This window comes from Piliocolobus tephrosceles, chromosome 13 (genome assembly GCF_002776525.5).
Source record: "Piliocolobus tephrosceles isolate RC106 chromosome 13, ASM277652v3, whole genome shotgun sequence".
NCBI lineage: Eukaryota > Metazoa > Chordata > Mammalia > Primates > Cercopithecidae > Piliocolobus > Piliocolobus tephrosceles.
This window is the reverse complement of record NC_045446.1, coordinates 30785344-30800382: the sequence shown is the minus strand read 5'-3', so window position 1 is coordinate 30800382 and position 15039 is coordinate 30785344. Positions and strand designations below refer to the sequence as shown.

General features: G+C 42.5%; 1 protein-coding gene across 1 annotated transcript in view; it reads left to right on the top strand.

The window, feature by feature from the left end:
• The window catches only part of KIAA1549L (KIAA1549 like), a 301138-nt gene that overhangs the window by 221689 nt on the left and 64410 nt on the right, over positions 1 to 15039 (top strand). The window contains exons 12-13 of the mRNA XM_023185518.2: positions 3850 to 4034; positions 11476 to 11603. Of these exons, the coding sequence (XP_023041286.2) occupies positions 3850 to 4034; positions 11476 to 11603 (313 nt within the window). The remainder of the gene's footprint in view (positions 1 to 3849; positions 4035 to 11475; positions 11604 to 15039) is intronic.

Below are 15039 nucleotides of genomic sequence, written 5' to 3'. Positions count from 1 at the left end.
GGATTGAAGAGATCATGTTTCCCTGGAAGAGGCCACCTTAGGAGAGGGTATATAGGACCATATTCAGATGCAGGATGGAGCGTGAAGAGTCTGTAATCTTTTGCATGAACATCTGCTTTGGACAGGCCAGTCATGCCCTAAGAACAGCCAGCGGCTTCTTCTTTCCCACTACTCTCTGTAGGATGCTATCTATAGGGTATCTATAGGATAACTTACCCAGCTCTGTGAGCCTAGGTAAGTTGCTTAACCTCTCTAAACCTCAGTTGCTTCATCTGTAAACTGGGAACTCATGATAATACCTACCTTCTTGAACTATAGTGAAGATGCAATGACATAAGTTATGTACTGTGTTTAGTACTGTGCCACTAATATCAAATGAGGCTGAAACTGAGCTCCTTGAGAGTGAGGAACCAGTTTATTTAACTTTATATGTTCAGCACCAAGGACAGTCCCTGTTGTTGGAACAATAGAAAAGTTAAACATCAGGAAAGTTACTTAACCTCTGTGCCTCAATTTTTCCATCTGTAAAATGGAGATATAACAATAATCGTATACAGAGTGTTGTGAGGATTAGGTGAGTTAATATATATACATCGCTTTGAGATATGTCTGGTACATAATGAATACTACCTGTAAGCTAGCTTTTATTGTTACCCATGCTTTTTTTCTGAAAAGGTCTTGGCAGTGTATCCACCATTGAAATTTTTGGAGATTATTTTGATTTCATAATTTTATAAAACTAACTGAAGTAACTGTAGCTACTTCATGATATTTTATTATTGGGGTTAGGAGTCACTAATGTGTCTAATGGGCAATTGATTAATCTCATGTAATTTTCCAGTTGAAAGCTAAAAGACCAGTACCCTGGGAGTCAGAAGAGTGAGGGAGTAGTAGTCTTAAGTCCTGTGCCACTTAGCTGTGTGATCTTGTGCAAGTCACTGAACCTCTCTGAGCTTTTGTTTTCTTATCTGTGAAATGAAGGCTGTGGTGTTTGCCTTGCTTACTTCACAGGTTTGTTGCAGGATGAGATATCAGTGTTTTGCATGCTGTAAGTACCAAACATACACAGGGATTGTTGTGATTAATAACACAGGTGTAATTAACCTAATAGCAATGGCCACCTGTTAAGCTCGGAAGTTCTTAATATCTTTCTTTGTGTACATCATCCATCATTGACTCAATCACCTGAAATATCCAGTGGATAACTTTAACTCAGTGTGAAAGGTAAAGGGTGAAATCCAGAGGGAGGAGACAGAAAGCGGGAGATGGGACCAGAGCCAGCTTTCCCTATCATTAGGTTCCTGGGAAGTCTTAGCTGCTATTGGAGCCTCCCACTTCCTCACAAACAGGCCAGGAGTGTTGCACAGGAGCCAGGCCATGTACAGCAGGAGATGCTAACCACGATAGGAAGCTGCAGAAGGAAAGGGATGTCTGTGGGAAGACTCATCAAATAGTGGTTAGATGTTCCAGCTCTGGGTCACATAGTCCTAGGTTCAAATGCTGACTCCATCAGAGCTTTGTGAGCCTGGGTAAGCTGCTTAACCTCTCTAAACCTCAGTTGCTTCATCTATAAACTGGGGACTCATGATAATACCTACCTTCTTGAGCTATAGTGAAGACGCAATGATATAAGTTGTTTACTGTGTTTAGTACTGTGCCATTGATATCAAATGAGGCTGAAACTGAGCCCCTTGAGAGTGAGGAACCAGTTATTTAACTTTGTGTGTTCAGCACCAAGGACAGTCCCTGTCGTTGGAACAAAACTGAATATGATAATGGGGGCATGAGGGTGTGGTACAAAAGGGGCCAACAGGACATGAGACTGGGCAGGCAAGTTCAGCTGCCATGTGAAGGGCTTTGAATGCCTCACCAAAGCATTTGGGGAGACATTCAAGGCCCTTTATGTTTTAAATGAGGGAGTGATGCAACCATATGTGTTTTAAGGGAGATAATTTTGGAAGCTCATCAGGGGTAGGCCTGGAAACGAGCTAAATTGGAAGCAACAAGACTGAGGCAGGAGATAGTGAAACAGTGGACCTGGGGAGTAAAAGTCAGCTTCCAGAAACATTTCAGACATTGAATCTAATTGGTGACCAATTGGTTGTGGAAGGAGCAGGCAATTTAGTATTTGAGGGACTTTACCAAGTCATCTGAAGGCTCTCTTCTGTTTCTTGTAGGCCAGGTTCAGGAAAGGAAAAGAACAGAGACTGCCTTCCCTCAGCAAACACTGTTTCAGAAACGCAGTCCCAGGTCCTGGCCTCAGAATGTCACTGATCACCCCATAGGTCAGAGTGTATGTCTCAGAGAAGAGAAGCGGGTGATCGCACTTCCCAGAGTGAGTTTCTCAGGGAACTGGGGGAACTGTCCATGGCAAAGCTATAGGCAGCCTCAAATAAAAAAAGCCTTGTTGAAGGTAGCAATAAAACTCCATCCTATTCTGAGACACAGTGGTGAGATTTGACAGGTTAGGCCACAGTTCTAGACTGGATTGTTAAATCCGCTGGAACCTTCCTGTTGTATTTCTTAGCTAAATTAGCTGCTGAAGGAGGGGCTGCTGATCATATCAAGTTCTGATATACTCTAAATGACAGAGGTTGAATTTCATCTGCAAATTTTCTTGAAAAAACTCACTGCTGTCCATTTCACCTGGACTATGATTTAGGAAAGCAAAAGTAATAACTAATATTCATTGAGCACTTACTATTGGCTAGGCACTTATCTAAGTGCTGAACTTGAATTTCTTATTTAATCCTTACAGCATTCCCTTAAGAGTGGTTACATTTTGCTCTTACAGATGTGTAAATTTTATCCTGTTTGTACTATTATCTCCAATTAATGTAATAACAATGGCCATCTTTTAAGCTTGATCAAGAAACTGATGTGCAGAGAGTTTCAGTGACTTACCCAAGGTCACTCAGCTAATGAATGGCGGAGCCAGGATTTGAACCCAGGCAATCTGCTTTTGAAACTGCCACTTTTACCCACCCCACTGTCCTGCCTCAAATCTGTATTGTACTGCTTTGGGGTAAAGAGCGGAATAGAGGCACTTTCAGGAATTGTTTAAATATGCCTCTTGGTTTTTATTACCACACTACTAGATGTCTGTTGGATTTTGTTCAGAGCTGCCTTATGCACTTGGGATTTCAGACACTGTGCAATAAAACCTTGCCAGTTTGTCGGGAATGAATTATAGGAGAGCCAGCCTACTTAAGGGAGAAGTCTGGATTAAAGAGTGACTCCATACATTATTAATGATTTTATGGGTTCGCATGTGATAGCACACTTCCCTCTGTTCAGATCTGTGGTCCACTTTAATACTCAAGGGTGGTAGAGGTAAAGCAGATAGGATTATCTTCATTTCTCAGATGAAAAAATTGAGGTTCAGAGTTCAAGTGACTTGGCAAAGTCACACACATGCTATTACACATAAAGCTATACAAGAATGGAGTGAAGGGGTAACCAAGTATTTCTAGGCAGGAGGTGATCCACAGGATTGATTTAATGTATTAATTGAGTTGTTTCTCATTTGCAGCATCCATTGACTTAAAATTCATGTTCTAAAATCTTTGAAAGAGGTTTATTCTTAAACACCTGTTTTCATGTTGTTTACAGTCTTCGTTTTTCTGAGCAAGTCTTATCTGTAGAGATTCTGTAGCTGGATGGAATTAACATGGATTCTGATTTTGAAGACATGGAAATAATGATGGGGATTTGAGTTAACTCTTGTTTATTCATTAGAAAGCTAAGTTTGGTCCCATCATTGTACTTTGCTGCCTGTCATCTCTGAAATCCATGGTTAGAGTCACACTTCACTAGAAATATGACTGCAAATCTGTTTCCTCTTTGCAGCCTGTGCAAGGCTTTGATTATGCCAAGCAACACCTGGGCCAGCAAGGGGCAGATGAGGAGGTCATCCCTGTGACTCAGGAGACGGTGATCCTCCCCCTGCCCATTAGAGATGCTCCTCAGGAAAGAGACGTCACTCAGGATGGAAGCACCATCAAGACTGCCAAATCCACTGAAACCAGGAAGAGGTAGGCATGGGGCTGACTTCTGCCTCTCTGTGTCAGCAAGAGAAATAATTGATGATGAGAAAAGCTGATGCCCTAAAGTTAATTGCACGGTTCTGTTTAAAAATTCCCCTTCATGCTGATTTTGAATATTTGAAAAGATACTAAAGGAGATGATGAGAATCACAATACCTGCTTAGCGTGGGCCACCCTTTGTAAGGTTTTATGTCACTAATAACCACAGCAGCAGAGATTTAGTTCTTATATTTACTATAGCAAATTAGCACTGATGTCACACTTACATTTTAAACTTATATTAAAAGCAGTGCCTTTGATTCAGTATAGCTGTATTTTATCTGGCAATTTCTCAATAGGGGTTTCTGATTTCAACCAAAACCATATATTTAGTTTATACTATAAGCAGAGCACTTTGACAGACATCCCTTTAGGACTACAAAAACGTGTAAGATTGATTTGTGACCCCAGGAGTCTCATGATGGAGGAGGCAGAGAGATAAATAACTGGTATACCAAGCATGAGGTGCCGGTGCCTATACTGGAGACTGCAGGGCTGTAGCAAAGACAGGAGGAAGAACTTAATTCTGAACAGGGAAAACCTCATGGAGAAGGTTATCTTTTAGCTGAGCCTTGAAAAGTGAGTGGAATCTGAATAGTTGGGAAGATATAAGGGCATCTAGTCTAAAAAGAGTGGGGAGAGAAGAGGCACATGTATGTTCTCTAAACGGTGAGTGTCCCCAGAGTTTAGAGTTCATAGTGGCTGGGTGTAATGAAGAATGAAACCAGAAGATAGATTAAAATTTTGGAAAGTCTTGACTGCCTGGCTAAGGCGTCTGACCTTTATTATCTAGGCAATGGGGAGCCACTGAAAGGTCTTTCGGAAGACAGTGATGTTAACCTATATGTTAGAAGTATACTTTGATGGCAATGTGGATGAGGGATGGGAGAGGTTAGTTTAGAGGCTAAGAGACTCACTGTAAGGACTTTGCAATAGCCTTATAGAGATAACGAACCCTATGGCAGGCCCTGTTGGTTGGCTAAACCGACATGCGTTGCCAACTCCCTTCTTCCTTGTTGCCTGAGACCACTGTAGAGACTGAAAAAGCTACATCATCCGTGTCTCCTTCCTTTGTCCCCTCCCTTTACCTAACATGTGTATTGATCATTTGCTGTTTATCAGGCACTGGGGATATTGCTGCGAACAAGACAAAGTTACTGTTCTTGGGCAGCTTATAATCTGGTGAGGAGAGATAGATAATAAACAAATAGAGAAACAGGTAAAATCTGTCTATTTCTGGATCAGGTGGTGATGAGTACAAAGAAGAAAACCAAAGCATAGTTAAGGGATAGAGAAATGGAGAAGGAGACATAGTGCTATTTTAGCTAGGAAACTAAGGAAGATTTCTTTGATAAAGTGACATTTGAGAAAGACCTGATTGAAATGAGGTATAAACCACAAGGTTATCTGCAGGAGGAATGTACCAAGCAGATGAAACAGTATGTGCATCGCCCAGAGGAGGGAACATCTTGACATGCTTAAGGAAAAGCAGGATCAAGGGGGCTGGCATGAACTAGGGAGGAAGTGGTGGCAGATGAGGCCGGCAAGTTGCTGGAGGTTGATTATGTCAGGCTTTACAGACCAAAGTCAGGACTTGGGATTTTATTGTGAATAAAGATCAGATGTCATTGGGGGGTTTTGAGAAGAGCAATGACATGATGTGACTTGCAGTTTTAAAGGCTCACTTTGGGCTGGGTACATGGCTCACACATGTAATCCCAGCACTTTGAGAGGCCAAGGCAGGAGGATCACTTGAAGCCAGGAGTTCGAGACCAACCTGGGCAACCAAGCAAGACCTCATCTCTACAAAATAAAATTATACAAAAATATTAGCCAGGTGCAGTGGTATGTACCTGTAGTTCCAGCTACTGGGAAGGCTGAGGTGAGAGGATGGCTTGAGTGCAGGAATTCAAGGCTGCAGGGAGCTGTGATTGTGCCATTGCACTCCAGCCTGGATGACAGAGCGAGGCCTTGTCTCAAAATGAAATTAAATTAAAATAAATACAACAGGCTCAGTATGGCTGCTGTGTGGCAAACAGACTGTAGGTATGCAGAGTAGACTCAGGGAGACCCTTTACAAGGCTACCGCCATGACCTAGGTAAGAGACGATGGTGTCATCGGATGGTGTGAGAGGTGGTTGGAATTTAGAGATATTTTGAAGGAAGAGCTGAAAAGATTTGCTGATAGATTCTTGTGGAGAGCCAGAAGTGGAGAGGAGTGAATTTGCCATATATTGTGCTGGGGGATACTGGAGGAGAAGTAGTTTGTAGGGGATGGTCAAGAGTTTGAGTGTGGACATGTTACATTTGAGATGCTCATTAGATATATGAGTGGAGATGTTGAGAACTCAGTTAACCTTGAGTCTGGAGTTTAGAGAAGAGGTCCAGGGTAGAAATATAAATGTAGGAGTTGTCAGTGTGTAATTACTCTGTGAGACGGGGAGGGATCACCTAGGAGAGTACAGATAGAGAAAATAAAAGATCCAGGAACTGAACCCTGGAACATTGTCATGATTAGAGGTCCAGCAGATGAGGAAGAATCAACAAAGAAAAAGGAATAGTGTCAGGAAGAAGGGCATGAGAAGAATCAGAAGAACAAAGAGAGTAAGATCCAAAAAGCCAAGAGAAGGAAGTAATTTGAGAAGGAAGGAGGGATCATCTGTATCAATTACCCACATTTTGTACTGGAATCAAGCAACAAGACTGCATATTTTCTTCCAAGAACTCTTGGTACCTCAGAAAGAGGTACAGAGGAACAGAGTGTTGGATTTCAGCTTGTGTAGGAAAGAAGGTTGCGGCATGTGGATTAGTTATCTATTGCTCCATAACAAACCACTCCAAAGCTTAATAACTTAAAACAACCATTTTTTTAGCTCATTATTTTGGTGGGTCAGCACATTGGGCTGAGCTCAGCTAGATGGTTCTTCTGGTCTGAGCTAGGCTTGGCTGACCTTAGCTGTACCTGCTAATGTATCTCCAGTCAGGTGACAGATCAGCTGGGCTGACTTGTTGATACTAATCTTATCAGGAATACCCCAGGAAGCAAGGGCCTTTGTCCATGTGGTTTCTCGTCCTCTAGCAGGCTAGTCCTGGCTTTCTCACAATGTGGTTGCAGGGCAGCAAGGAAAAAAAGCAAAACAACAACAACAACAAAAACACCCAAAGCATAAGCATTTCTCAAATCTTTGCTTGTGTCGTGGTTGCTACTGTCCTCTTGGATAAAGCAAGTCTCATGGTTGAGTCCAGACTCAGCATGAGAGAAGAGTACCCAAAGCTTATTGACAGAGAGGTGTGAACAAGTTAGGACCATTACTGTAATCATGCACCCAACATGAGAGAGCATAAGCAGAGCAGAGCTGAAATGTACAGAGAGGCAATAGATGATTTACCTGAATTGACTTGCAAGTAGTATTACCTACAGGTATTCTCATCATGATCTTTGCCAAATACAACAAAGGCTTATTAATAACTTATTTATCACCTATTTAGAGGACACTGAAAAGAAATAAATAGTGTTACTAAAATTAGGATATGACCATAGTACTTTCAGGAAGAATAAAAATTATTTTTCACCCATTCTAGTTGAATAATTTACATAAAGTTTTCTTTAATTTTTTTTTAGAATAAGCACTTCTTGGATTAGCCAGGAATCTACTCTTGCTAATCACATTCAGTTACCCCCAAATTTTTAATAAGAAATATTAACTGAGGAAACAAATACAGATGAAGAAGATAATATCTATATTCCTGAAGGATTTCTATATTTGCTTCATAATTTTTTCTTTTTCAGGACAGGGGCTCATTCTGTTGCCCAGGCTGGAGTGCAGTGGGCAGATCTTAGCTCACTGCAACCTCTGCCTCCCGGGTTCAAGCAATTCCCCTGCCTCAGCCTCCTGAGTAGCTGGGATTACAGGCATGTGCCACCATGCCTGGCTAATTTTTGTATTTTTTTGGTAGAGATGGAGTTTCACCATGTTGGCCAGGCTGGTCGCAAACTCCTGACCTCAAGTGATCTACCCACCTTGGCCTTCCAAAGCCCTGGGATTACAGGCGTGAGCCACTGTACCCAGCCACTTTCATAATTTTAGCATAAAAATATAATTTTACTAAGGGCTGGTTAGATCATTGCCAAAGCTGTAAGAGAAACCTCCTCTCTGTTGAAGTCCAGCTGACCACGGGAGCCTCTGATCATTTGAAAGATTTTCAAAACATCAAATTCAAGAGAAAACCTATTATGAATCTTATGTTTCTGGCTTCCCGATCTTGCCACATCATTTTTCTCATTCCTGCTAGATAAAGACAGCCTTCCCTCTCAGAATGGGTCTGTTAGATGATCCAAGAAGTTTCCCAAGTGAACACCAGGAGAAACCAGTGGTTTGATGGTTATTAAGATACCTAAATTTTTATTAATTATTTTAGCACTGAACTCTGAGGGTTCAGTCACTTCCAGACAGCCAGATGGGTGTTCTGGGTCCTTTTCCTCCAGTGTAGGGTCTTGGTGACGCTATTTCATTGGTGCATAACTGAGATTGTTGGGCCAGGATGGAGAATAAACCACTTACAGCTGTTTGCAAAGGGCAGTTCAGTGTAGTGATTGGCCATGATTCATGCCACGTTCAGCAGTTGATTCATCCTCAACCCGAGAATGTTCTTCCAGGCTCCATGTCCTCAGAAATGTACTGTTGGATTCAGTAGCCTCAAACTGCAGCCTCGCAGGTGACACTTTCTTGCTTTCAAAAACACTTTTGTTACTGTCATGTGAGTAGACACGCATGCACAAATCTCACTCTATTTTTGAACAGAAGTTTTGACTTGATGACTCCGTGTAAACATGTCTATAAACAGAAGCAAAGAGTAAAGCAGAGTTGGGTTTTGCTACAGAAATTTGCTCATTAACACCTTTCCATGGAGTGAGAGGAGCAGCCAGAAAATTGTTCCAGGATCAAATGAGGGAAAGGGTATGAAAATGCTACAAAAACCATTCAGGCCAGGCTCGGTGGCTCATGCCTGTAATCCCAGCACTTTGGGAGGCCGAGGCAGATGCATCACTTGGGGTCAGGAGTTTGAGACCAGCCCGGGCAACATGTTGAAACCCCAGCTTTACTAAAAATGCAAAAAAATTAGCCTGGCATGGCGGCGGGCACTTGTAATCCCAGCTACTCTGATGGCTGAGGCAGGAGAATCACTTGAACTCGGGAGACGGAGGTTGCAGTGAGCCAAGGTTACACCACTGCACCCCAGCCTGGGTGACAGATCAAGACTCTAAAAAATAAATAAATAAATAAATCAGTGTTTTGTGAATGTGAAGTAGGTTATAAAAAGCCTTTCCCTTTCCTATTTTTTTTTTTTTTTCTGGATGTAAATTAAAGCCTTTTGTCCCAATTGTCCCAATGCTGCCAGTTGGGAGAGTAGGTGCCATTCACCAGGAGAGTCCAGAAACAGTCTAGAGGTGTGTGTCTTTTGTGTATGGGTGTTTGCACACCCAGCACTCAGCAATCAAATAGCTGTTGGGTAAATAACATATATTCAACAGGTTAGTACCTATCCTTGTTTTCACAGACTACATTCTTTTATTACTCATTTTATATGATGTTAAAAGGTTAGGTGAGAAAGATTGTGATTGAATAAATTTGGAAATGTTGGGTTAAACGAAACCAGATGAATCTCTCTGTGACAGAACTGATCAGTCTTTGATATGCTAAGGTGCGTTAGGAATCTCTAAAGAAGGAATATAGTGAGCATTTCCTACATTTAGGGAACTTTGGCGAGGAATGTCCCACTTGGTTTTAGTGTGCCGCGGAATGCTCTTGGCATATACTGCCTTATCCCATAGATACCTCGACTTTGATTGTTCATGGCTTTTAGGGTGCTAAAGTGTACAGACTGAGAACTCGAAATTCCCAGGGGAGGCAGAGGGGAGAAGGGAGGAGGACGGAGAAGGGAGAAGGAGGCAGAGCAGCATCCGGAAGGATACACAGCTTCCAGTTGAGAAGCTGCTCGCCTACAGATGAAGTGCATTTATTCCAGACAATTCTCCATTGTCAGGGATAGGTGTCCTTGTTTTCTAAATTTGGACGATTGACAATGGAAGAACAAGAGGCCGCTAGATACCTGCCTCCCACTTGTCTTCCACAGAGGGGAGGCGGTCAGTCTTTATGCTCAGCCGGACCCACGGGCTGGCATGGTCTGAGGCCAGAGGCAGCATGAGTCTTAGTGGGGTCTCGCCGGATCCCATTCCCCCCCAAGAGTTCCAGAAGATGAGAGTCCCCCAGAGTCCCGCCATGAGGAGGGAAAGAAGGCTGTGTGCCTCGCCCTGTGTGAAGGACTGCCTTATCTGGGGTCGTTGTATGGGAGAGCAAAGGGAAGGTGTCCTGGGGTGTGGGAGGAAGGGGAGCCCTGGCTTCCAGGGCTGATTTGCCACTTCTCAACTCTGTCCTGGACAACACACTTCACCTCCATGAGCTTCATGTTCCTCACTTGCTAAACAAGGGTGGCGGTCACCAAATCAGTGGCTCATAATGATCCATTAGCAGTTTTAAAAGCACTCAGCAAGGTCCTTGGTACACAGTAGATGACCCTGGTGGGGAGCTCTTGGAGGGCATGGGGTGCTATCTTAGAGTCTCCGCATACCTGTATGTCTGGCACAGAGTGGAAGAATGAAACGTATTTCCTGAATGAACAAATAGCTCAAAATCAAAACGTAAATTGGTAGTAGTTGCCACAGTTAGAGAGAGTATGTGTGTGTGTGTGTGTGTGTGTGTGTGTGTGTGTGTGTGTGTGTGTGTGTGAGAGAGACTGACAAAGTGAAGCCCCTAGTGATGGGGTATTATGCAAAGAATAAGGCATAGTTGAGGTTTTGCTATGGAAATTTGCTTATTGATGCCTTTCCTTGGAATGAGAAGAGCAGCCTGAAAACTGAAAATTGGAAATGGAATGTTTTGTAGTCAAAGTCTATGTAGTAAAGACAATAGCCAAAGAGAACCATGTGTGATACGTGTTCCTGGAAATGCCCATGTGATTTAAACCCTCTGCAACACTATCCAGAGTGCTGGGTATTAAAAAGAGGGCATGCTGCATGGATGCCACCCTTGCCACCATTCCCATAGTTATGGTGGGGTGGTGGTTAATGAAACAGAGACGGACACCCAGGGCAGCGCTCACTGAAATCTACAGGCTGAGCACTGCAAAACGGACTTCTGAGCAGCCAGCTTCTTAACCCACGCTGTAGTATGGGTGGTTTTGTTTTTTTCTTTTTCTATATCATTTCTTCTTTGTCCATTAAACTGGAATGAAAGGCTACAGACATTAAACTGTGCAAATAAAATAACCTTGAGAGGCGGCTGCTCTAGTTGAAACTTACCGTCTCCCCTGTTGCTATGGTTACCTCCAGCAGGTCGCCCAGTGAGAATGGCTCTGTCATCAGCAACGAATCAGGGAAGCCCAGCTCAGGGAGACGCTCACCCCAGAATGTAATGGCACAGCAGAAAGTGACAAAGGAGGAGGCAAGGAAGAGAAATGGTGAGAAGCCTTCCCGCCAAGAACCACCCCCAGCCACTCCCACACATGCCTGCACACACATGCATGCACATGTGTGCGCACACTCAAACAGCCACTGGGCTCTGACCCTCAGTCGTTCTTTCTATTCTGCCCCTCAAGGGCCAGGAGTCTGTATGTACCCCTTGGATTTTCACCTTACCCCTTCTCTGAATTGTCCTGTCTCACTTCCTCTGCCCCTGTTCTTGTGAAATTGTGCAGTTCCTTAGGAAAAACTTTTTGCAGAATGAATTGGTGTTTGCTTAGAGGTTTTTCTAATTCTCTAGTTAGAAATCCTCTTTAAAAATGTACAATTTCTAATCACGTGAATTGACGCAATTTCTTGCACCAGGTCCACTAAGGCAGCAGATCTCTGAAATAACTGCTTATCTTGGAGCTTCCTCTCATTTTCCTGCCCTGACCCTCCTGATAAGTTTCATGGGTTCAGTCTGTGCCACTGAGTCCAGATATTGCAACTCCACTTGTCCCAGGAAAAAACTAACCCAAAACAATAAAGAAACAGATCTGTCATCAAAAAAAAAAGAAGAAAGAAGAAAAAAAAAAAGCTTTACACTTCTGTCTTAATTCTCCAGGGAAGCTAGACTGCTTAGTTTCTCACACAGATCTCTCCTTTCCTGTAAGGATTGGCGTTGGGGTTTATTTATCAGTCTTCTGAGCACCATCACTGTGGAGTGGCGTTGTCGATAGATGGCCTCTGTCAACATCATTGTGCGGCTCCCTCTCCTGTTCCCACCTTGGTTCTGACTCTCATCTCCATGTGGCCCTTCTGTGTGTGATGCTGGGTTACTGGGGCCAGAATTCAAGTACCCAGCATTACTGATTTCAGATCAGGGAAAAGTCCTTTTGGATTTTAATGGGTTGTAGGTGGAGCCTTACAGAAATGCCAGGTGAAAAGCTAAACCCTCTGGTACCCTGCTTATCTGCACTTCCCTTTCAAAGGAATTTGTGTAGTTCAGGGACTCTCTTGAAGCTAGTGTTGGAATTTTTTTTTGTTTTCAAATGTCACTTTTATTTCTTTTTTTTTTCCCCCGACTGAAAAGGTAAGAGCAGAGAAAAAAAAAAAAAAGAAGAAAGAATGATACAGTGGATTTGTATTCTTTAGGGGAAATGTGCTCCCTGTTCCCATTTTCAGCTATTATATAAAGCACTTGTTTAAACTGTCATACCTATTTGGTTGTTGAAATTTTTTCTTTCCCTGAATTCTGCATGCATGTAACACAGAGGCTGTGCTTTCTACATCAGAATTGGGGTGTAACCTGTGGAATTTTCCTGAAATATCTGCCCCACCTGGGACCACTAGACATCCTGCCATCAGCTCTATCAAGTGAGCATGCAGAGTCAGAGGTGCTCTAGATCTTGGAAAGGGGACTTGAATTTAGCAACTTTCTTCTTTTTCTTCCTAGGATGAGGTGCTAAGAGAGATGGGTACACAGAGTGAGGGGACAGCAGAGACAATGGACAGTGAAGCCATATGGGGAAGGTTGTTTTAACTAAATACTGTGACGGCCATCGCTACCTATCCAAGATTCCAAGATAGTGCTGCCTGCCCTCCCAGCTCCGCCTACTCCCTCCCCTCCCCCTCTTTCCTTCCTTTCCTTCCTTCCTTTCTTTATATACTTCCTGGAAATTTACAAGGTCAAATCAGACTACTGACTCCTCCAGATGCCCCACTCACCCACCCCACTCCTCAGAGGACCCCAAATAACTCAATGTGTGTCTTTCTCTGACCTTTTTACTATGCATATGGCAACACACATGTATCTTTGTTTTTTGTTGTATTGCTTTGTTTCGTTTTATTAAATGGAATCAATGTGCGTATTGTTCTATGTCCTTTTCTTGCTTTAAACTGTGCCATACAAGGCTCCTTCCTTTATGAATACACATTTGCAAAGTGATGTCTTTTCTCCTTCCCTGCAAATAATCCATAGAAGATGAGAGAGTGGGGCTGGTTCCTGACCCCGACACTCCCCGCTTAGCTAGTGAAATTCTGGCCTGCTCTAGATGTCCCTGCTGACCTTGCTCATTTCTGCTTGTCTACCCTCTCTGCCTGCCTCTTTATTCTATTTAGGTCACTTTGATTATTTAAATATAAGGCTCAGAAATAAAACAGGTGGGTGCATGAATAAAACACAATTACTATGCCAGGTTGAGGTTTTTGCTTGTTTGCTCCACTAAAAAGCCATCCTTCCCAGGGTTAGAGTGCTTGCTTGGTTGCATTTTATTTTTGCCAAAAGTAAATCCAGTGAATTTGGGGGTCTGGTTGCTTCTGTTTCACTGTAGGTTTCTATTCCGTAAGGTTTTAGGTTTGAAATTTTCCAATAGAAACAATAGAACCAACTTGTCTCATGTAAAACTCAACAGACATCAGAATTTTAGGATAGACCCTTATGAAAACCTACACTTGTTCTTTTTATCAGAGGGTTCCATTTTATCATAATCCTAGGTTAGAGTTTACCAATAAAATCAATAGTGTATTTTTTTGCATTGGAAGATGAACCAAAGGAAGGAAAGAAGAAAATAACATTGAATGGAATTGTGGAATTATGGAGAAAACAAAAAAGTATATTTTCATCACCTTGCCAGCTTGCAGAAAGTATTGGGTCATTCTGGCTCAGGGTCTCATGAGATCATAGTCAAGATATTGGCCTGAGCTGTCATCTAAAGTCTTAACTGGCAAAAACCAATAGATGTGAGCATGGATGTGGTGAAAAGGGAAGGCTTATACACTGCTGGTGAGAATGTAAATCAGTACAACCCCAGTGGAAAACAGTACAGAGATTCCTTAAAGAACTAAAAGTAGATCTACTATTTGATCCAGCAATAATCCCACTCCTGGGTATCTACCCAAATGAAAAGAAGTATTATATGAAAAAAGACACTTGCACATGTGTGTTTATAGCAGCACAAGTCACAATCACAAGGATAGGGAACCAACCAAGTGCCCATCGACCAATGAGTGGATAAAGAAAATATAGTATAAATACCCCATGGAATACACTACTCAACCATAAGAAGGAATGAAATAATGTCTTTTGCAGCAATTCGGATGGAGCTGGAGGCCATCATTCTAAGTGAAGTAACTCAGGAATGGAAAACCAAATACTATATATTCTCACTCATAAGTGGGAGCTAAGCTATGAGGACATAAAGACACAGCGAGTGATATAATGGACTTTGGGGACAGAGGAGAGGGTGAGAGGAGGGTGAGGGATAAAAGACTACATATTGGGTGCAGTGTACACTACTTAGGTGACGGGTACACTAAAATCTCAGAATTTACCACTATAGAGTTCATCTTTGTAACCAAAAATCACTTGTACCACAAAAGCTATTGAAGTTTAAAAAAGAGAAAAATGAAAATAAAAAATACAGTCTTGACGGGGGCTTGTAGGATGGTCAC